The sequence below is a fragment of the Gopherus flavomarginatus genome, chromosome 5, assembly GCF_025201925.1.
Source record: "Gopherus flavomarginatus isolate rGopFla2 chromosome 5, rGopFla2.mat.asm, whole genome shotgun sequence".
NCBI lineage: Eukaryota > Metazoa > Chordata > Testudines > Testudinidae > Gopherus > Gopherus flavomarginatus.
Window position 1 is genome coordinate 96196802 of NC_066621.1, and position 21138 is coordinate 96217939.

Sequence of the window (21138 nt, forward strand, 5' to 3'; positions counted from 1 at the left end):
AAATACCTTTGTGGATTGCATTGCAGGCCCAAACAATTGTCAGCCTCTCTACTGGGTCTGCTAACTTAGTGCCCAGTGTGATAAAGACTTATGTGATAATGTTTTATGTCATGCAGAGCCTGGCCCATTAGGAAATGGATTGAGTTAACCCATTCATTTCATGTAGAACACAACAGGTTGTTATGAATTTGTTCATTACTAATTTAGTCTGGAATTGAACTAGTGACCTAGAAAGGTCTATAGTCCATTTGTCATATTTATTATTAATGTACCCTTTGAGCCTTCCAGTAGGAGAAAGAGTGAGATGAATAATCATTAAGTAGTTAAACAAAAAGGCAGACAGAAATATGGATGAGCACATAATTATGCAAACTGGTTAAGTTGTTTTCAATTCTAGGCTTAATCTTACCATTAGCTTTGATGTCTAAAAAACTGCCAAATTCCTCCTGCCAGAGACCCAGATCCTCTTGATTTTCCTACATGTATAAAAATAGGCAAATCTAACTTAGCCAGCTGTGCTTGTTTACAGAACATTTTATTTATGAGTGATACACATGTATTCTCTTGAGATGCATTATTTACTTGATATGTTGTTGAACATAGGTGGAACGTAGCCCAAAAAACACTTGGTTTGGGCCAGGCCTGTGAACCTTGAAGAACGGATGCTCTGGTGGAAAACTACCGTGCTCTGCTTCAGCACAAAAGAGCAGCATAGATTCCAAGGCCAGAAGGGACAATTATAATCATCTAGCCTGAGCTCCTGATGCAACACAGGCCATACAACTTCTCTGAAATAATGCCTTGAGCATAGCTTAAAAAAAAAAATACATCCACTGCAACCCTCAGTAAATTGTTCCAATGGTTAATTATTCTCATTGTTAAAAATGTCCACCTTATTACCTGTCTGAATTTGTCTAGCTTTAGCTTCAAGCCATTGGATCGTGTTATATCTTTCTCTGCTAGATTGAAAAGCCTGTTAAATATTTGTTCCCTGCCTAGATACTTGCAGACTAATCAAGTCACCACCTTAACTTGTTCCTTGTTAGACTCAAAGAGGACAATCTAGCTTATCTATCACTATAAGACATGTTTTCTAATCCTTTAATCATTCTTGTGGCTCCTCTCTGAATCCTCTCCCGTTTATTTGTCTTGAATTATGGACACCAGAACTGGACACGGTATTCCAGTAGTAGTCATGCCAGTGCCAGACATAGGGGTAAAATAACCTCTGAGCTCCTATGCAAGATCCTCCTGTTTATGCATCTCCAGGATTGCATTAGCATCTTGGGCCATACCATCACACTGGGAGCTCATGTTCAGCTGATTATCCACCATACTCCCACCCCAAAGCTTTTTCAGAGTCACTGCTTCCCTGGATGGAGTCCCCCATCCTCTAAATATGGCCTATGTTCTTTGTTCCTATATATATACATTTAGCCGTATTAAAAAGACGTAGTTTGCTTGTGCCCCGTTTACCAAGTGATCCAGATTGCTCTGATCCAGTGACCTCCCCTCTTCATTATTTGCCACTTCCTCAATTTGTGCATCATCTGCAAACTTTATTGGTGATGACCTGAGGTTTTCTTCCAGGTCATTTAAGGTCAGGTCATTAAATAATGTAGAGTCAAGAACCTAGCCTTGCAGGAACCCACTGGAAACACAGCTGCTTGATCACAATTTCCCATTTACAGTTACATTTTGAGACCTCCTAGTCAGCTTTTAAGCCATTTAATGTGTGTCAAGTTAATTTTACATTCTAATTTTTTAATCAAAATGTGCAGTACCAAGTCAAATGCCTTATAGATGGACAACACTTGACTTGGTACTGCACAAAAAGATCTTGAAAACTCACAAAGCAATACAGATATTATTTTGGCATATTTGATCCTGAGCTCCCAGGACAAGCCAGGCAATGAATAAGCCTTTGAGAATCTCCAACCCTTATAGGAGTCTTGAGCTTGTTAATGCCTCCTTCAATTCTTGAGCCCTGTGCTCTACTATCCAATCTCCTTGAATTTAATCTTTTTGTAATATTCTTTCTGGTTTTCTTTTTCACAGTGACTTCAGCATAAAATAAGCTTGCCCTCTGTGACAGTCTGTTCCCTTATGCTCACCCCTTTTACAAGATTGATACATCTTGTACAAAGCATACTTTGTAAGGTATCATTTGAAAGCTCATGCTTTGCTGATTGTTGCCATGCATATTTCACCAAGACAACATTGTATATATACACAGTTGTAAGATTCTACTGCATGATATTAAGATAGGTTCTAACATGTTCTGGAGGACAGTCACAAACCAGTTCCCCAGAGACAAAAGGCTAGCCAATGCCTCGGCCAGGTGTCAATGAGATTAAGTGGATCATCACCTGAGTGGCCACTCTTTGGCAGAAGAGGGGATGTGGGCTAAAAAAAACCCCTACATTTTGACAAAGAGGCATCCTGAGGTTCCTCTCCTCACAGACTTTCTGTCTACTGAATTTCAACTGGAGATGACTGTTGCACAAGAGAAGAGGCTATAAGGGGAGATCATCTCTCCCTTGCTCTCTACCCAGGGCATCATCAACACCTGAAAAACAAAGGAGGTATCATTGGACTGGGGAAGAGATCCTGACTGAAAGAGGTTCAGCCAGTAAGGCTGCTGGCACATGTGGTGAGAGACTTTTGCTTTGTATTCACTTATCTTGTTAAGTTAGGTGTTAGTTGCATTTTACCTTTTATTTCCTTGTAACCATTTCTGACTTATTCCTTATTACTTGTAATCACCTAAAATCTATCTTTCTGTAGTTAATAAATTTGTTTTGTTGTTTTACCTAAACCAGTGTGTTTGGGAAACTCCATTTGGGGTAATAAGATTTGGGCATATCATTTTCTATTAATAAATGACAGACTTCACATGAGCGTGTATTGTCCAGGAGATGCACATTTCTGGGGTAAGTCTGAGACTGGAAATTTGCTGGCGTTGCTCTGCAGTTTGATTCAAGAGTGGCTGGCCAAATCACTCATACAATGTAGGTGGGACTGATTTACATGCTGGAGGCTGTGTGTGAGCAGACCAAGAGTGGTAGCTGCCACAGCAAAGCAGTATAAAAGACACCCCAAGTTGGAGAATAGAGGGACACAGCTGTTCATCAGTCCAGATTTGTACTCTGGGTAATGTCACACCCTCCTATGACATCCTAGGAACACTCTTATTGGTCCACATCTAAGGTTGACCTGGAATGGGTTCTAAGTTACAATACAGGTGGAACTTCCTCTAGCCTCTCCTCTTGTCAATTATTACAACATGGTGGAGCAAACAGCCATCTGCACACATTGTACTAAAACAGCCTACTCAGAAAAAGATGTGTGTTTTTATCCACTGCCAGCACTAGGTCTCTCTTCAAAGAGAATCCTGCAACAGTACTAGGGATGTATGTGCCTGAGAATATGCCTTTGGCCTATTTAACACAATTTTATACAGCTGAAATGTGGGCCTCAGGCTCCTGGCAAGTTGGCAGTGTGGCCTCAGTTTGGCTGTTCGGAAACCCCTGTCATAACACGAGCCCATGCCATACAAACACAGAGTTTGTAATCATGACAACTGATCCATCCTTCCCACAGGGTACTAATGTCAGAATCAAACCAAGCTTGGATTACCTGAGAGGAGTCAATTGATGCATCCTCCTCCTTTTGTGCTGTAGTTTTGCTAATGAAAACAAATAAGCAGAAATAACCAGTTAATTGAGAGGATTTCAGATAGAAAACTTTAAAAACTGCAACCCTCCTACAATATCTGGAACTTTTAGCTTTCACCTTTTCTGAAAAGCAATCATGTGTGGAGATATGTGTAGTTGACAAGTGATTTTGGTATTTAATTTCTTACAGTGATCCTCTTTCCAAACCAGAGCTAGTTTGGGTTATTCTGTTCAACTGGTTCCTGGGATTTTTACAGTCACTTCTAATAATGTCAGAATTTTCCCCTCTTTATCCCCACACAGATCCCCACACAGAAGTTTTTCAGATTAGATATTTTTGTGTGTTCTGTCATGCAGAGTGCTCTCTATCAATTACAAGTAATTATTTTCCCTAGAGTAGAGCTACCTACCACGTTGCTTTCTCAGCTCTGTGGAATGGCCCCACAATTCCCATTTCCCCTGCTTTATTTCCCCTCATTCTTCCAGTATTTTGCAACAGGGGTGGAGTGCTAAATATTGCAGCTATATGATGAATGATGTCTTCATAAAGAGCAGGTTTAGCTATAATGAGGATGAGTAGATAAAATTAGGGACCTGATCGAATGAGATAGTGGGCAACCTCAACTCCCCAGTAAAGTCAAGGGGAATTAAGGGTGCTCAGCATCTCATAGAATTGGCCCATAAATAGGATAAAGAGGCTGAAGCCCCGAGAGCCCCCTCCCTGCTGGGCAGAAGCCCTGAGCCCCACCACCCTGCCGCAAGTCAGAAGCTCCAAGCTCCCCCCAAACAGTCTGGTAGGTGAAGAATGGGCAGGAGAGGTTGTGAGGGGCTCCAAGAGCCGTACTTTTACGCAGAGCCACAGTTTGGCCACCCCTGGTATACAGAATAATATAAACAAGTCACTGTCTGTATGAAATTTTAGTACTGATTTCGCTAGTGCTTTTCATGTAGCCTATAATAAAACTAGGTAAATATCTAGATCAGCTGATGTACCCCCTGGAAGACTTCTACATACCCCCAAAGGTACATATACCTGGTAAGAACCACTGCTCTTACTGAGTGAGCAAAGGGAGAACCCAGGCTTCAATGTTTGGGGTGCCCTCAATCAGAGATAGGATGGATGTGGCCTCACAGGATCAAATTCTGTCCTGACTTCAGTGGGGTCTCACAGGGAGTAAGTCAGAGCCAAGAGTATTGCATATAGATAGTAGCATTACAAATGGTGGCACTGCGTATTTTTGCTGATCTGAATTCTTGTTGGTTTATTTTCAGCAGCATCACAGACACTGCACTGTGGGATATAGGGGATATCACACCTGTTTTGGGGTGGCGGCTGTAGATGCTCGAAGTACAACAGGCCATTGGTGTTCACACTCAGTACAGTCTCACCCTTGGACTCTAGTTCTATCTGGAATGGATTTGCTGTGATGTGAAGCTTGCAGTCCTCATTGGCACATGTCAATACCAGAATACCTGTTTCCTTCTGGGCTATAGAGAGCCTGGTAAATTAAAAAAAAAAAAAAAAAAAAAAGTAATGGATTTCCATAGGTTTTAGATAATTGTAGATAAACTACAAATTAGACAAAAGATAATTTAAGGATAATTGTGTAACATAAGGCCAAATCTTGAAACTGCTCTTGAAGCAAAACTCCATTCTCTTAAATAACTGTAGGTTCTGAGTAAGCACTGAGGACTCCTAGGTCTGGCCCACAGACTGAACAGTGCAATAGCTGGCTACAAAGTTTCCTTCAACATTCTCAATAGTTTTTATTTTCTCAATACAAATAGACAACACATTAGGTCAAAATGATGCATACTAAGGTCTAGCCCACCTTCTGGCTGGCTCATATAGTTACAGATTTCACATATGAGGCTATATCATCTTCTTCAATATGCAACATTTATCGTTGGGCACAAACTCACCTTCATAAGCCAATTGCTTTTTTTCTATTCCTGTAAGTTCCTGATATTCATAACGGTAAATACAACTGTACTCAAATAAGAGGGATGAGAACACACGGTTGATGGGGAAGGGGTATAAGCAATTAAGAGACTATATCACCTTCCAGAGCTTACCTCTGAGTGGTAGGTTCTTTTATGAGAACATCAGGGACTTCATACCTTGATTTGAGAGGAGATATCTCATTAATTTTAAGCCTGAAAATGTTGCCATCTATTGCATAAATTTCCACTAGGAGAGGAACCTGGGAATAAACAAATAGGTACAGTAGCAGCTAATACTACACTGTGATAAAGGCATCAATTTATATTTTAATTCAGAAATTCTGGATCTCATATCATCAGACATTTATTTTTTGAAAAAAAATCTGTCTGCCTTCTGATCCAGCATAGTTTAGTAGGCCCAAAACTGCACACAGTCACTATGCATTTGAATTCTCACCAGACAGATATATTTCACTGTTTTTAAGAAACAAATACTCTTAGTTTGTAAGTGAAACTGGACTGAATTATTTACAAAAAGCCAAGCCGGAGGCTTTGTTTAGCATTTTTCAGGAAATTGTCTCCATTCAGTTGGATTAGACATAGACTGGCATGTTTTATTTTATTTTACTTGGTAATTCACTTTGTTCTGTCTGTCACTACTTGGAATCACTTAAAATCACTACCAGTATTTCAAAGCAATCAGCTGTGAACAGACCCTGCTCGACTACACCACTGTGATGGGTTAGACCACAGAAACTCCTTTGGGAACTGACAAGTGATATGCCAAGACTGCTTCTGTCCCTGCTTTCTTGCCAGCTCAGGACCCCAGCACCCTATCTTGCTGAGCTAGACATGCCTGTCTGCTCCAGCACAGACCCAGGTCTGAAATTACTTGCCCCACAGCTGCAAACTTAATTGAAAGTAGCTTATAGAAGTGTTCTTGTCTTAACACTCAGATACCCAACTCCCAATGTGGTTTAAAACCCAAATAAATCCATTTTACCCTGTATAAAGCTTATACAGGGTAAACTCGTGAATTGTTCACCCTCTGTAACACTGATAGAGAGATATGCACAGCTGTTTGGTCCCCCCAGGTATTAATACATACTGAGTTAATTAATAAGTAAAAAGTGATTTATTAAATACAGAAAGTAGGATTTAAGTGATTCCAAGTAGTGACAGACAGAACAAAGTGAATTACCAAGTAAAATAAAGTAAAACACACCAGTCTATGCCTAATCCAACTGAATACAGACAAAATCCTCAGCAGTTCCAGAATGATTCCTTTTACAGACTAATCTCTTTTCAGTCTGGGTCCAGCAATCACTCACACCGCTTGCAGTCACTGTCCTTTGTTCCAGTTTCTTTCAGGTATTTTTAGGGGTGGAGAGGCTCTCTCTTTAGCCAGCCAAAGCCAAAATAGAGGGGTCATCCCTGGGCTTAAATAGACTTTCTCTTGTGGGTGGAGACCCCCTCCTCTCTCCTATGCAAAGTCCAGCTACAAAATGGAGGTTTGGAGTCACCTGGACAAGTCACATGTCCATGTATGACTGAGTTCCTTACCAGCCAAGCCACATTCCTGGGAAAGCCCAGATGTGGATTGGTGTCTCCAAGTTCATTGTTGGATTAAGTGTTTCTTGATTGGGCACTGAGAATAGTCTTTTCTCAGGAAGCTGACCAACTGCTTCACTACAGCCAATAGTCATAACTTTGACTACAAAAATTATACATGCATACATATAGAAGTAATAGATTCAGTAGATCACGACCTTTACACAGATCTGTTACATGGCATATGTAGCATAAAACACATTCTAGTTATGTTATATATAGATATAGATATAGATATAGATATATAAAAACACTATATTTCCATAAAGCCTTATGGGTGGCACCATCACACATTCCTTCTATCAGACTGTAGGGATTCTTGTAAGGCTGTTCCTCACCCTAAGAGCTTACAATGCTAATTTAAAAGATTAGATTTATGCTCCTATTAGTGTGAGAGGCTGAATTAGGCTGATCCTGAATCTTTTGTATAGGAAATCACTAGGACCATGAGATAGCAAATGTCTTTGCTCATTTAACTTCCTTATTTCTGAAATCTTGAGAAAGAAAATTTCCAGACAAAGTGTTATAGGATGCAAAATTATTATTTTGAAAACTACAGGAGTTATCATTATAGCTAAAGTTTTTCAATTAGTATGCACTACAACACACAAGGAAACCATCTTGTTCTTACTCCATTAGGGCTGACTTAAATTTGTTATTTTAGAGTGGGGGAGAAAGCCTTAAATCTAAAAAACCTTTCTCAGGTAAAAAGATATCTGTTTAGCTTTTTTGTATTGTCACTGAAGCTAAAAAATAAAAATAACATTAATTTCTTTAAAGAAGCCTCTCTTTATAGTCATATAAATTATCTAAAATCAAGGACACCTTTGTGATGATAATATTTTGCTTTATATCACAGACCTACCTGCATCCAAGGATCTCAAATGACTTTATAAATGTGGGCAAATATTATCAGTTTCATTCAGGGGCGGCTCTAGGTATTTTGCCGCTCCAAGCACGGCAGGCAGGCTGTCTTCAGCGGCTTGCCTGCGGGAGGTCCCCGGTCCCCCGGATTTGGCGGCGGCCTGTGGGAGCTCCCCTGAAGCCGCGGGGCCAGCGGACCCTCTGCAGGCATGCTGCCAAAGGCAACCTGCCTGCCACCCTCACAGCAACCAGCAGAGCGCCCCCCCGCGGCTTGCCGCCCCAAGCACTCACTTGGGTTGCTGATGCCTGGAGCCGCCCTGGTCTAATTTTAAAGAGAGTCAGTAGAGAAAGGACTCAGTTTCCCAGTTCACAGACTCTTCTTTTACCATTGCCTCCCTTAGTGTGTGAGATCTCACCTTATTCTTCTCACTAATTATTTGGAGTTTGACACTATCATTGCATAATGTAACCGAATCCAACAATGCTTGATACAAGGACTTCCCAGGAAGCAGAAGTTTCTGACGCCTGCAAAGACAGAGAATTGTTGTTGGCTTCTATAAATGTCATGGTTTACATGATGTTAGGGAATACTACATTAAATAGGAATTGTTTACTGAGTAAGATAACTCTCTCTTGTATCTTTCAAATACTTGCTATTTTTTTGCTATGTTAAGAATTATTATTAATTAGTTATAGCACCTGGAAGCCCTGACCAGGACTAGGTTCCTGCTGTGTCAGATGCTGTACAAAGATAAAGACATGGTTCCTGTTCTGAAAAGTTTATAAATATATCATGTGTATGAGTTACAAAAGAGAGTTTTTTTAGTTCATAATCACTAAAAATATCAGTACAACTGTTTTTGCAATAATAGGGTTAACCCAAGTGCCCTGGCCAAATTCCAAGTTAGGCAATCATATTCTGCCTCCTTAACTTCTTCCTGCAGACAGTTAAATAGTTACTGCATTTCACTGGTGGGTGAAGCAATTCCCTTGTGTGTATGTATATATGATCTATCTGTATTTTGTATAGGTTAGAATACTGTGGAGAAATATAGACTCATTTAAAAATGGTGTCTTTAAAAGCATGACCAAGAGGGGAACTAATATAAAAACTACTAATCAAGAAAAGCTATCCTGCTGTGCATAATTAGGCAATTAGGATGGAATTCGCTGCAGAGGAGAAACAAACATTTAAGATTAAAACCTTAGTCAGATGTTGAATTGGCTAATGAGTACAACTAGAGAGAGTTACTTCTTTTCTTCACATAAAATCAGATAATAGTTGGAAAATGTATTCCAGGTAGATACAGGAGAAGGGAATGTTTATATTTGGAGTAATTTCATCAGAATAATAGGGCACGGAGTTCAGGTTTGATGTTAAACTATGGCTATAGTTCAGGTTCAGCACCAATGAAATCCTCTGAGTTAGTCTTATAAAACTTTGGTCCCAAAGGGCAGAAATCTCAGGAGAGTAATTGATCTCTGTGAGATTTCTGCCATTTTGGGTCACAGAAGAACAATAACCAGAAAACAAATCCCCTACAATCTTATCCAAATGTAAATAGTATAGGTGCTTGTTAAAATACAGAGATTCAAATTCAGACTTTTCTGGAATCTGGGGGGAGGATGACATGATCCTGCATTTGAGATTTCAGTCTGAACCCATTCTATTTAGAATATACTAATTTCCAAAAATGGTATTGCTGTTGAGTGGAAAGTTCTCCTTTAAAGTCACATTCATTCTCAAACTTTGTGTATTTTTTGGTTGCTTTAAACTAAGGTATGATTATGAACTGTAACTTTTTTTTTTAACTTCAATATTGTTGGCTTTAAAAAAACACCATCACATGCCTTATTTAGAATTCTTGTTATAGATGTCTATGTAATATAATGAAATAAATCAATCATGCTGTGTGTGAAAAATACACTTAGGTTGGAGCCCACATCCTTACCTGTAGAAAGCAATGTGATTGCAGTTCTTAAAGTTCCTTTTGTCCACAGCCTCATCTTGAACACTAAAGAAAACAGAATGTTTAAGAACTTTGTTTTCTGAACACCTGCTACATTATCATATAATGACAGATCCTGCACAAGAGCAGGGGGGATTAAAGAAAATGCTTACAGTTCACATAATATTGAAATGCAAAGAGTATTGGAACTGAACCATTTTGAGCTTTTGTACTGAAATAAATGAATTATTCTTATGGTTTTGAGTACTAAATGATTTCCACTAAATACCTTGATATTTAGACAAAAATCATTAAATCAGTGACTAAAAGAGCTGACTATTAGCACAAATAACTACTTGGGAGTCCTGCAGTTTGAGGTGAGTTGTCCTAGGACAGTCTCAGTAATTCAGTTCATGGTCCACTTCTAGAGGTGGGAATAGAGAGGGAGAAACTCAGGAATGCCTTCTCTTGCCTCCCTTACAGCTGGCAGGGTGAGGGGAGTGTGGGCTATGCCTGTTAAAGAGATGTAATAAAATTCTACTGCTCAGCCATTGTGTGCTTCCCCATTATCTCTGGAAGTAAATAGTCTTTCCAAAGGCATAGTGGGTCTGATCCTAGTAGGTACTCAGCATACGCAACTCTCACTCACAGATGATCAGCCCTTTTAAGAACAGGCCAAAAGTTTCCAGACAACACAACTTGGGTTGTGTGAGTCAGCCCTCTAAAGTATCGTAGCTGAGCCCAAAGAATTCAGAAAAATAGATGCTAGTAATTAAGTACTGTCCTTTAATTAATGGCTAATTAATAACTAAATACCTACGTTAGTTACCCAGGGGAAAATAAGGCCAGTAGTTCGAACCATTCTAAAAACAGAAGCGCCTTACATCTTCCAACAGATTTATCTCATTTGTTGTCAATATGTAATAACTGCCACTTATAAAACATACATCCAACAAATTCAGATAGTTATCTGAAAAATGTCAGCTTAGTGCATAGCAGTGGTCAAAAGAACTAACAGAATCCTAGGAAATATTAGGAAAGGGATAGAAAATAAGACAAAATATCATAATGCCAGTATTTGAATACATGGTATGCCCACTTTTTGAATACTGTGTCCAGTTTGGTCGCCCCATCTCAAAAAGGATTTAGTGGAGCAGGAAAAGATTCAGAAAAGGGCAACAAGGAAGATCAGAGGTATGGAATGGCTTCCATACAAGGAGAAGCTAAAAAATTAGAGTTACTTAGCTTAAAAAAGAGACAATTAAAGGGGAATATGACCGAGGTCTATGAATAGTGTGGAAAAAAGTAGAATTATTTTCCTTTTCCACAGTATAAAAATCAGGGGGCACTTGATAAAAAGAGTAGGCAGCAGATTTAATACAAATAAGAGGAAGTATTTTTTCATGCAATGCACAATTAACCTGTGGAACTCATTGCTATATGATGTGATGGCCAAAAGTATAACTGGGTTCAAAAAAGAATTAGATTAATTTAAGTAGGATAGGTCCATCAATAGCTATTAGCCAAGATGGTCCGGGATGCAACCACATACTCGAGATGAGCCTAAACCACTGACTGCTAAAAGCTGGGAGGGGAAAACAGGGATGAATCACTTCAACCGCCCTGTTCTGTACACTCCCTTGGAAATTCAAGTAATAGCCATTGCTAGAGACAGGATACTGGGCTAAATGGACCATTGGTCTGACTCAGGATGGCCATGCTTGTACATACAATATATAAAATTGCAGATAGATGCAATATATGCAACTATGGCCTGATCATAAACAATATTATAGTCAATTCATGGATGCATACATTGTAAATCAGAGGGGACCATTATGATCAAATCTGACCTACTACATAATAATAGAGGCTGGAGAACGACAAGTGATTCCTGAATCAAGTCCTAACTGCTGATTGAAATAAACAAATACAATGGCAAATGTATTAATTAATCTGAGAGAGCTGGCAGTGACCTCTGTATTTAGCCTGCTTAAAATTTTTCATTATAAAAGATTCTTTTGACCTTTGAGAAGTCTGAACACTTCCATTTTTTGCAGTAGTCTTTGGATTTCCACAGGGAGAGAAACCTCAGGGTAGAGAAGTGCTTTTTCTTTGTCCCATTATGATGGGGTGTACTAACCCCATACTGGCCCAGCAGGGGTTAACTACTCACTGGGGGCTCAAGAGGCCACACCTCCTCACCCTTGCTGAGCATGCTCCAGCTGGTAGTAGGGTATAAAAGGAAGCAGCTCAGCTCAGTATGGCCTGACTGAGGAGGTGAGTGGATGCAGGCTGTGAGTTCCTGCTAGGAAGTCCCTAGACTGTAAAGGCTGAACACACTGAGTCCACTGCAGGACCCCAATCAACTGGAGACAGGTAGCTGCTGCCTGTGGGGGAACTGCTGGAGCTGGAACCAAGAGTAGGAAGTGGTCTAGTGAATTTGTTGAGATGGGACCCTGAATCTGAAAACAGCACTATTGGTTCCACAGGGCCCTGGGTTGGACTTGGCAGAGTAGGGTGAGCCTGGGTCCTACCCTTTCCAGCACATACTATGGGTTGTGGTGACTGCTTGAGGGGTTAAGCACTATTGCTAGATACAATGAATACAAGGTGCTAGTATCTGAGACTATGGCCCTGGACAATTGACTTAAGCTGCTAGGCCTTGCCTCCCAGAAGGTGAAGGGCTGTAGTCTCTGAGAGGGGGCAAGGGCCCCCTCTCTATGGTCTGATGCTCCATGATAGCCATTAAATATTCAGGCTTTGCTGAGATGTAAACTTTAGAAAATCACCATTTCTCTTCTCTTGCTCTCTTTCCTCAGGGAAAATTCTGGCAGCATGTCAAAATAACACAACCATTCTGAAGTGCCAGGCTCATGCCACCACCAAAGCAGGTGGGGGCAGCACATACTTTACTGGGAATTAAATCTCCAGAAGCTGCTACAGCAGCTGTATTAGGGGTGTGGGGGCAGAGCTTGGCCTGAGATTCCCCCATTCACACCCCCTGCAGACTCAGGAAATGGCCACAACAATCCATCTCTCCCCTGCCCCCAGCTGCTCTCCTTCCAAACACTTCCAGGCCTGGCAGATCATTTCCTTCCTGCCAAGAAGTCATCTTCTGCTGCCAGCTATTGTAGGACTAGATTCACAAAGGGATTCAGGGATGTAACTGTTTAATTGGGTGCCTAAATCCAAAATTTAGGCACCATTGACTACCAAGCAGCTGCCACCTAAACCTGCAGAGGCCTAAACTTCTGCTGGTGGGCATACGCAGAACTGTGTGTGTCCTGACACAGCAGAGCTGCTCAGCACCCAAGCTCACGCCTAAACCCCAGGAGGTTTCTCAAACTAGACTTTCCCCACTTATCTCCCTGTGGAGCCAGATCCTGTAGGCTTGCTCAGAGCACTCATAACCCCACAAATGAAAGCTGAGATGAGGTCAGGAATTTTTCAGGCTAGTAGGTGTGTTTGTATACCCTGTGGTTAGGGCACTCATCTAGGATGTAGAAGACCCAGATTTGAATCCTCCCTCTGCCTGTTGAATCCAAGTTTCGTATATCCCAGGTGAGTAACTGGGTGAGGGCTGGTCTCTGTCCATCCCCCATCTTCCCCCGAGAAAGAGCTTCTGTGCCTATCTCCAGGAGAAGGCTCACAGCTGTGAATCCTCAGTGGCAGTAGGCTTCTTCCTCTGCCCTGTTAGTTGGGTACCAAAGGCCTAGATCTGTGGTAGGTTGATGCTTAAGTCCCTTTATGGACATGGGTCTTAGCCCCACTGCTTTCCTCTGTGTGTTACTGCTGGATAGCTTCAGTGACTCCTTACTGGCTTTTGTAAATCCCCTTCTTAGGTGTCTGACTGTCCTCACAGAAGACATGGGCACCTAAGCCGGGCCTGGCCCTGTAAATTCCATTGGGAGGCAGAGCCCTAGGATCTGGAACATCTAAGTCCCCTTTGATAGTCTAACCCTTATTTCTTTAGCTCAAGTGGAAGAAGTATATATTAATTTGTTCTGGTTCAAACCCTGATGGTGATGCATGAGGGAAAGATTCTTCCAGCTTGCAAGGGTTGGGTCAAGGCGCTCGCTTCAGGCGGTGTGTGGAGGAGTCAGTAGGTCAGCTGCATGTTGTTGGGGAGGCCTGACTTGTGGTTGCGGCACTGCCCACTCTGTACTTCCAATCTCCAGTGGAGGACCCAGCACTCAGCCTGTCAGCTGATAGCCCGGTCCACTGGATGGAATAGGGCTCAGGCCTCCTGAGTGCATGCTGAGTATGGCCCACAGCCTCCTGGCTGGGACAAGCAACAAGAGTCTGGGCATAAGCAAGCAAATCTGTAGTCCTCGGCCTCCTGGTGGAGGAAATCAACAACAGCCTGGGGCAGGCCTCCTGGTCTAAGGTGAGGATGCAGCAAGCCTCACGTGGGGGCCAGCAACAGGGGGATAGGGAGAGCTGCGTGCATCCTGCTCCACCAGGTCCAGCCCAGTGCCCTAGCCATGGCCCGTGATCCCACCATGGTGTCAGCAAGGGAACATAAAATTGCTGCATCATGTCCTGACAGCACAACTGTACTCAGGTCTGGTTTCCCTGTGCTACTTCCCACCCACTTCTGCTAACGCTGCTCTGTCGCCGCCAGGCTCTAGCTCACAGCCCTTCCTCTGGTATCTCCTTAGTGCCTTCCATTTCCTGGGACTGTAGGGTGCCGGTTTACTGTGTGGCTGGTCCTGGACCTTACTGAGGATTCAGCACTCTAGTAAGGATATCTGCCTGTAACTGAGCTGCAGGGCCCTACTCTTATACTTCCTGCTTCACCCCTGCACTTCCTGCAGGGGAGGTGGGGTTGGGTTAGCTGTGCCCACCAGGAAAAGTGTAAGGCAATGGTTCTCAAACATTTGTACTGGTGACCCCTTTCATACAGCAAGCCTCTGAGTCTGACCCTCATATAAATTAAATATATCATTTTTTATATTAAATGCTATTATAAATGCTGGTAGCAAAGCGGGCTTTGGGGGCAGAGGATGATAGCTTGAGACCCCCTACAGAGTAACCTTGTGACCCCTTGATGGGTCAAGACCCCCACTTTGAGAACCCATGATGTAAGGGTTCCTCCCTCTTGGGGCTAGAGGGAGGCCTGTCTGCCGCACTACACAGCTGCGCATAACAAAATTTGTTTTTACCTTTTTCCTTTTTAAAACAAAACAAATAACTTAGGAAATTACATACAAAATACCCATGTTAAAAGAACATTCTTTAGGTTCTAAAGTCAAGCACTCAAAAGTTAAAATTAAGCACCTAAAGATGCACAAGCCTAATCTGATTGCTGTCACCCTTGACCTTTTCCATCCTTCCACTTCTCATTCTTTGTAATATGATGAAATGCGGTATCATATAAAATTGGATTGTAAACTACTGGGGCAAGAGCTGTACCATTCTGTGTGTCAATTCCATGAAAGTGGACCAATTTAGTTACCAAACATATTTTATACATATTCAATATATTTAGACATCAACATGGAAAAAAGTAGGCTTTTACAAATCTAAGTGTCAAGTTATTTCTCCTTACGTTGTTTGCTAATGTTTGCCTGCTATTTTCAGTGCCTTATCAATATTATTTTGTAAATATTTGATCCATAACTTTTCTTATTGTATATTAAAGAAATGATGTCCTCAAATGATGACAGCCGTTAAGTTTGCAAAGTAAAACTGAAAATGAGGCACTTTCTTCTAGCACACTCATTCCCTTCTCTCCCTTCCTCCCCAGCCAAGCACTATCTTGTCAGCTCAGATGTGTAGGTAGCAATCGCACAATTATTTGTGTTTTACCTGCTTTCTTCTTCCTTAGCTGGTTCCATTAAACTCAGTGTTTTTTGTACTACAGTGCTCTGACTTGATCTGTCTGTCGGTAAATCTCTCCTCACCTTCACTACTGATCCTGTAGTACCAATCACAGAGGGAAGCCTTCAGCCAATGACAACCTTTGACTCCACCGTCTCTGAAAGGACTCTGGGAAATTGAGTTTTTCTTTAGTCAGCAGTTGGTCGGAATGCCAATTTGCTTGTAAAGATTAACTGCAAATGACAGTATGGCGTGACATGTTTATTAGTGTGATGCCCAGAGAATTGCTATCAGGGTGGGGATGGAGAAGGTATTTGGAAAACAAACAGCTGGCAAACATCTACAAGCCTGCATTTTTTATTTAAGTGCTGGCAGTATCACCAGACTGGCAGCTGACAATCCTATGGGCAAACCCACAATTTATTTATAGAGCAATTACACTAGAGGCAAACTTTTCCTGCCTGCCCTAGTGGTCCCTCGTTTACAGTCAGATGGGAATTCAGTTCACATGATCATCCAGTTAGTAGTATCTCTACTGTGATTATCAGTGAGTTCCATATTTGGTAGTAGTTCTTATAATGTGGTCACTTGTTCAGTAGGAAACAGACTGTGTCCCTACCAACAACTCATTTCATATAAGCCACAAAACCTCTTTCAGAGTGTAACAAGTTTGGTCATCACTGACCTGGGTTAGACTCAGTTCCCTGGATCAAGTTTATACTTTAAAAAAGGAAGTGTGGTGGTGATTAGCAAATTTCTCCCACCTTTTAATGGTTTGACTGACTCCTATGACAGTTTCTGATGTAGTCAAAAGCCTCATAATGGGGTCTAAAGTTAGATTTCATCTCCTCACTCTAAGACAACTAAAACTGCAATCCTTACTCTTTTGGAGACCATTTTCTGTAAACAGACCTGCATATGGAGATTTAATATTTTAACTTATTAAGCTTTGTTGTTCTTTGTAAAGTAGGAAGCCAGGCACTGTTTAGTGAAATCTAATAAAAGTAAATAAATGTGTCAATGCTATGCCCCCATACAATCTGAAAAAGGCTTCAATGGCTGGAAAAGTATGATGATAAAACCTGCACAACCTATTTTTAGTTTGTGTAGTTAGATTAACTTTTACATTGCCTCATCATGTGCCACAATTAAATGAAAGTGACTGTCTATAGCACAATGTTCACTCTTTTTACAAAAGTATACATTTTGTACAAGACTTGCATTGTGAGGTATCAGCTGAAAACTCACAATCTGCTGTGCATTATTGTCCTGATAAAATATGTGTATCAGCATTGGATGCAGCATTATAAGATTCTTACGCCTAGGGAACTTCTGTGCATAAAAATTCTACACAGGTTATTTTAAACCTGTGCATGTTTTATGTCACAACACTATATAATCATGCCAGTTTCAATTATTTGGATAATTTATTTCAAAATACCTGTCAGCGTGTATGTCTGTATCAATTTAGACACCTGACATGATATAGTAGCTCATTGCTGACGTTTTGGTGTAAGGATAGCACTGTGATGGCCTCATGTCACAATACAATGAGGTGAAGTTCTGTCACGACATCACCGGGATGATGCAACAAGATGATGTCACCTCCGCCCACCACCACAACCGGCTCCAAGAGTGACGCCATCTCTCTGCCCCGCAAGGTTGTAATGACGCGTGAATACTACGTAAGAGAAGCTCCTCCCCCGTTCCCTTCCCCGACGCTGGCGGCAGTGACACAACTCAGTAGCCGCGCCCTGGCGCGGAAGGGGCGAGGCCCGGTCAGCGCGCGCTCGCTCCCTGCTGCAGGATGGCTGCTCCGCGGCGCTGGTGGCGGGGACTCCGCTTGGTGCCGGTGGCGGCCCTGCTGCTGCTGCTCCCGGGCCCAGGCCCGGCCGGCGCCGCCCAGCTCTCCAGGTGGCGGCTGCCGGTGCCTATGGTGAGAGCGGGCTGGGGGGGGAATCGCTCCATCCCGGATCCCGGGGGAGGGGCAGATCCGGGAAGCGGAGCCCGGAGGGACGGGACGTTGCCCCGCCCTGTCCTCTGGCGGGAGGGAGCTGCGGTGCCGCGGGCCCCAGCGCAGGGAGAGGCGGAGGTGTCGCTGGGGGTGTCCCGGCGAAGCGCCGCCAGGATGACAGTGGGCTTGCGCGGGGCTGTCTGCTCGCTTGCTCGCTCCACTGTTGGGTTTTTTCCTGGGGCATGAGAGTCTTGCCATTGTCTTTGCTCAGGAACGTGTTCCTAGACTTAAAGGTGACCTTCAAAAGGGAACAGAGTTGGGCTTGTTGGGCCCCTTTTTCTTTCGATTTGTGTAGAAGGGCCGAAAACTTAGATTGATTTATTTTTTGGCCCCTCCTGTTTTGCATTTGTGTAGCCCGGAAGACACTCCGATGCCTTTGGTGCTAGTGAAATGACCTCAAAAGAGTCTAGAAAGTTGAAACTGCATTTGCGAAGAGGAAGGTTTTCTTATCAGACTGCTGAACTGTGTTTTATATCTGTTTAACGTTAGTGATTAAAAGCTCTTGGTGAAAGGACATCTCTATTAAAGAATCAGCTTTTCTCCACTGTCAGCCACGTTGTGAAAACTAACAGTTCATATCCTCTGAGAAATTAGAGAGGATCACAGCTCCTGTTAGTTTTAGGGCTAAAACTCTTTTTAAAAAACAAAACCTAGACCCTTTTTATAGATCACAAAGAAGCAAAGTCTGATTTAAATAAAACTCCTTTGCATGAGCTCCTTTGTAGGTATGGCTGGATATGTTGGAATTGGGGGTGTAAGAATCATAAATACTAAATCAGTTAGGCTAGTTCTTGCAAGAGTTTGGGTTCTCTTGACTGTTGTGCTTGAAACTCTGGGTGAAAGAAAGCAGTGTTTACTTAAATGATCTAATGCTATTCGATTGTCTTCATTGTCTCTTTACTTGTTTGTCTTTGCAGGGGAAGAAGTTTTTTCATTTTGGAAAGGTTCTCTTCAGCAACACTACAATTTTCCTGAAGTGTAAGTGCTTTTGTTGGATGAGTCTGTTATGCTAGTCTCTACTCAACCTAGTAGTCATCACAATGTAGTAATACTTGGATGAAAGTGCTCATAAAACTGTGATCTATTTCTATTAATATCTAGAGATATTAAACTGGTTACATTGGTAGATGATCTGCTAGCCATGGATTAAAATCTTGTGCCCATACAGATCTGTTAGCAGCTTTTGACACCTTTGATTAAGAGGTGGTGTTAACTTGCTGCAAATTGCAGTAGGAGTGGATGGTGCTGCTCTTGGGTGGCTTCTTTCTTTCCTGGCTAAATATTTCCAGAAAGTGATATGGAAAAGTTGCTTCTCTTTCCTTTGGGTACCATAATATGGATTTCTGCAGGGATCTATCTTGTCTTCCCTCCTATTGAATGTGTGGGGCTGTTGGGAGGGTTAGTCAGAAGGTATGGGCTGCTGTGTTTTCAGTATGCTGATGACATTCAGCTTTGACACTATCTCCTGATATAGCCATGATAGGCCAGTGTCGGAGGAAGATTGGGGTAGTGGTGGAAGCCAGCTGGCTGATGCTCAATTTAGATAAGACAGATACAGTTGGTGAGTTGGGGGAAGCAATTGGATAATATGGTGAAGATGATTTCTCTTCCTTTGACTGAGTGTGTGTTCCTGCCATTTGTTTACCCGCCTTCATTGGGAATAGTATGGGGTCTTCAGGTGCTGTTAGATGATCAAATAGCAGCAATGTCCAAGAGAGCTTTTTATCATCTGTGTGTGGCCAGGAGACTGAGGTTGTTTTTTTGTTTTTGTTTTTCTTTTCAAATGCAATTCCTCTTGCAGTGATCTTTGTCAGTTCAAAACTGGATTATTCCATTGACTCTGCATAGGGCTATAGTTGAGGTCAATCTAGAAATGTAAGATTGTGTAGAGTGCAGCAACCTGCATATTAACTGGTGGTGCTTGGTGGCAGCACATGTTACTGGTGCTCCATGATGTGCCCTGGCTACCTACTGGTTTCCAGATGGAAGATGTTGGTTTTGATGTATCAAGTCTTGTGACTTGATACTCTGATACTTGGGAGGACCACCTCTCCTTGTGCTATATTGCTACATTTGCAATCAATAGATCCATTTGATTCATAGATTCCAAGCCCAGAAGGGACCATCATCTTCATCTGGTCTGACCTCCTGTATAACACAGGAACTGTAGAACTTCCCCAAAATAACTCACAGATCATATATTTTAGAAAAACATCCAGTTTTGATTTAAAAATGGTCATTGATGGAGAATCTATCACGACCCATGGTAAATTGTTCCAGTGGTTAAATTATCCTTACAGTTAAAAATTTACATTTTGATCTGACTCCACTTTGATTTAAATGAGGTGGCTGATGATAGTGTTCTTTGTGAGAGGCCATCATCTCAGGAGTAGGCTTTCCCCACTAGTCTAAAATGGCCCAAAGTTCTATTGAACTTCATAGCACCCTGCAAGATGGTTGTTACGCAGGCTGCTGTGGAGGCAGGCCTTGGAAAGAAATCAGATATGTGGGTGAGAGGGATGGCTGGTGTTTTAAAAATTTAAGGCATAGGGGTCTAGAGCCTTAGTGCTTGACCCTCTTTATTTCTGTATAAATCTTATTATAATTATTATTTATTTGCATTACAGTAGTGTGTAGAAATCAGGGCTGTAAGTCAGATTGTGAAGCATTTGCAATTGAAATAAATGAGCAGGCAAAAGGCAGGAGGGGAACCAGAGGCGTATAGAAATGACATTTTGTCCATGGTCACACAACAGGTCAGTGGCAGAGCTGTCAATAGAATCCAGGATACATCTATCCTGATTCCAAGTCCAGTACCCTGTCAGCTGGACCATGCTGTATCTTCTCAAACACAAAGTAAAGCCTCGCAATTCCCCAGTGAGGACTCCTGTCTTACAGATGGGTAAACTGAGGTAGGGAGCTTACCCGAGCTATACTGTTTGTACCTAAGGGTTAAATTCTTGTGTATTTTGAGTGTGTAGTCTTTCTGAGGGGTTAGTACTGCTGCCATTTAGTTTGGTGCTCGCAGCTTTACAAGAATTGTCTCATTTGCTTTAACACTCTGCTTCACTGTGTTGAATAATTTCACACGTCTTCAGTCACCCAAATGGAATCCTGTAACATCAGAATGAATGGAATTCTAGTCTCCATATGGGTCACTTTGTGTTCTTTTGAACAATAGTTTCTGTCTCAGAAGAACACATTTTCTGCTCTTCTGCTGCTGGTCCCTTGTTTGAATAAGCATATTATTCTT

The 21138-nt window shown here is 42.0% G+C and overlaps 2 protein-coding genes across 8 annotated transcripts in view; one reads left to right on the plus strand and one right to left on the minus strand.

Annotated features, from left to right (window-relative positions):
* Window positions 1-17525, minus strand: part of GANC (glucosidase alpha, neutral C) — a 47553-nt gene extending 30028 nt beyond the window's left edge. For all 3 annotated transcript variants that reach the window (XM_050954938.1, XM_050954937.1, XM_050954939.1), the window contains exons 1-8: window positions 17313-17525; window positions 15860-16104; window positions 10049-10111; window positions 8513-8621; window positions 5754-5881; window positions 4994-5176; window positions 3640-3688; window positions 410-476 (exon numbers count right to left, since the gene is read on the minus strand). In XM_050954938.1, the coding sequence (XP_050810895.1) occupies window positions 410-476; window positions 3640-3688; window positions 4994-5176; window positions 5754-5881; window positions 8513-8621; window positions 10049-10111; window positions 15860-15888 (628 nt within the window). In that variant the 5' untranslated portion in view covers window positions 15889-16104; window positions 17313-17525. The remainder of the gene's footprint in view (window positions 1-409; window positions 477-3639; window positions 3689-4993; window positions 5177-5753; window positions 5882-8512; window positions 8622-10048; window positions 10112-15859; window positions 16105-17312) is intronic.
* Window positions 17526-17607: 82 nt separating this feature from the next.
* The window catches only part of TMEM87A (transmembrane protein 87A), a 30772-nt gene continuing 27241 nt past the window's right edge, over window positions 17608-21138 (plus strand). The window contains exons 1-2 of one of the 5 annotated variants that reach the window (XM_050954961.1): window positions 17608-17807; window positions 18803-18863. In XM_050954961.1, the coding sequence (XP_050810918.1) occupies window positions 17679-17807; window positions 18803-18863 (190 nt within the window). In that variant the 5' untranslated portion in view covers window positions 17608-17678. Of the gene's footprint in view, window positions 17808-17974; window positions 18119-18802; window positions 18864-21138 lie in introns of those variants that run through there. The other 4 variants (XM_050954959.1, XM_050954962.1, XM_050954960.1 and 1 more) reach the window with 4 other exon arrangements.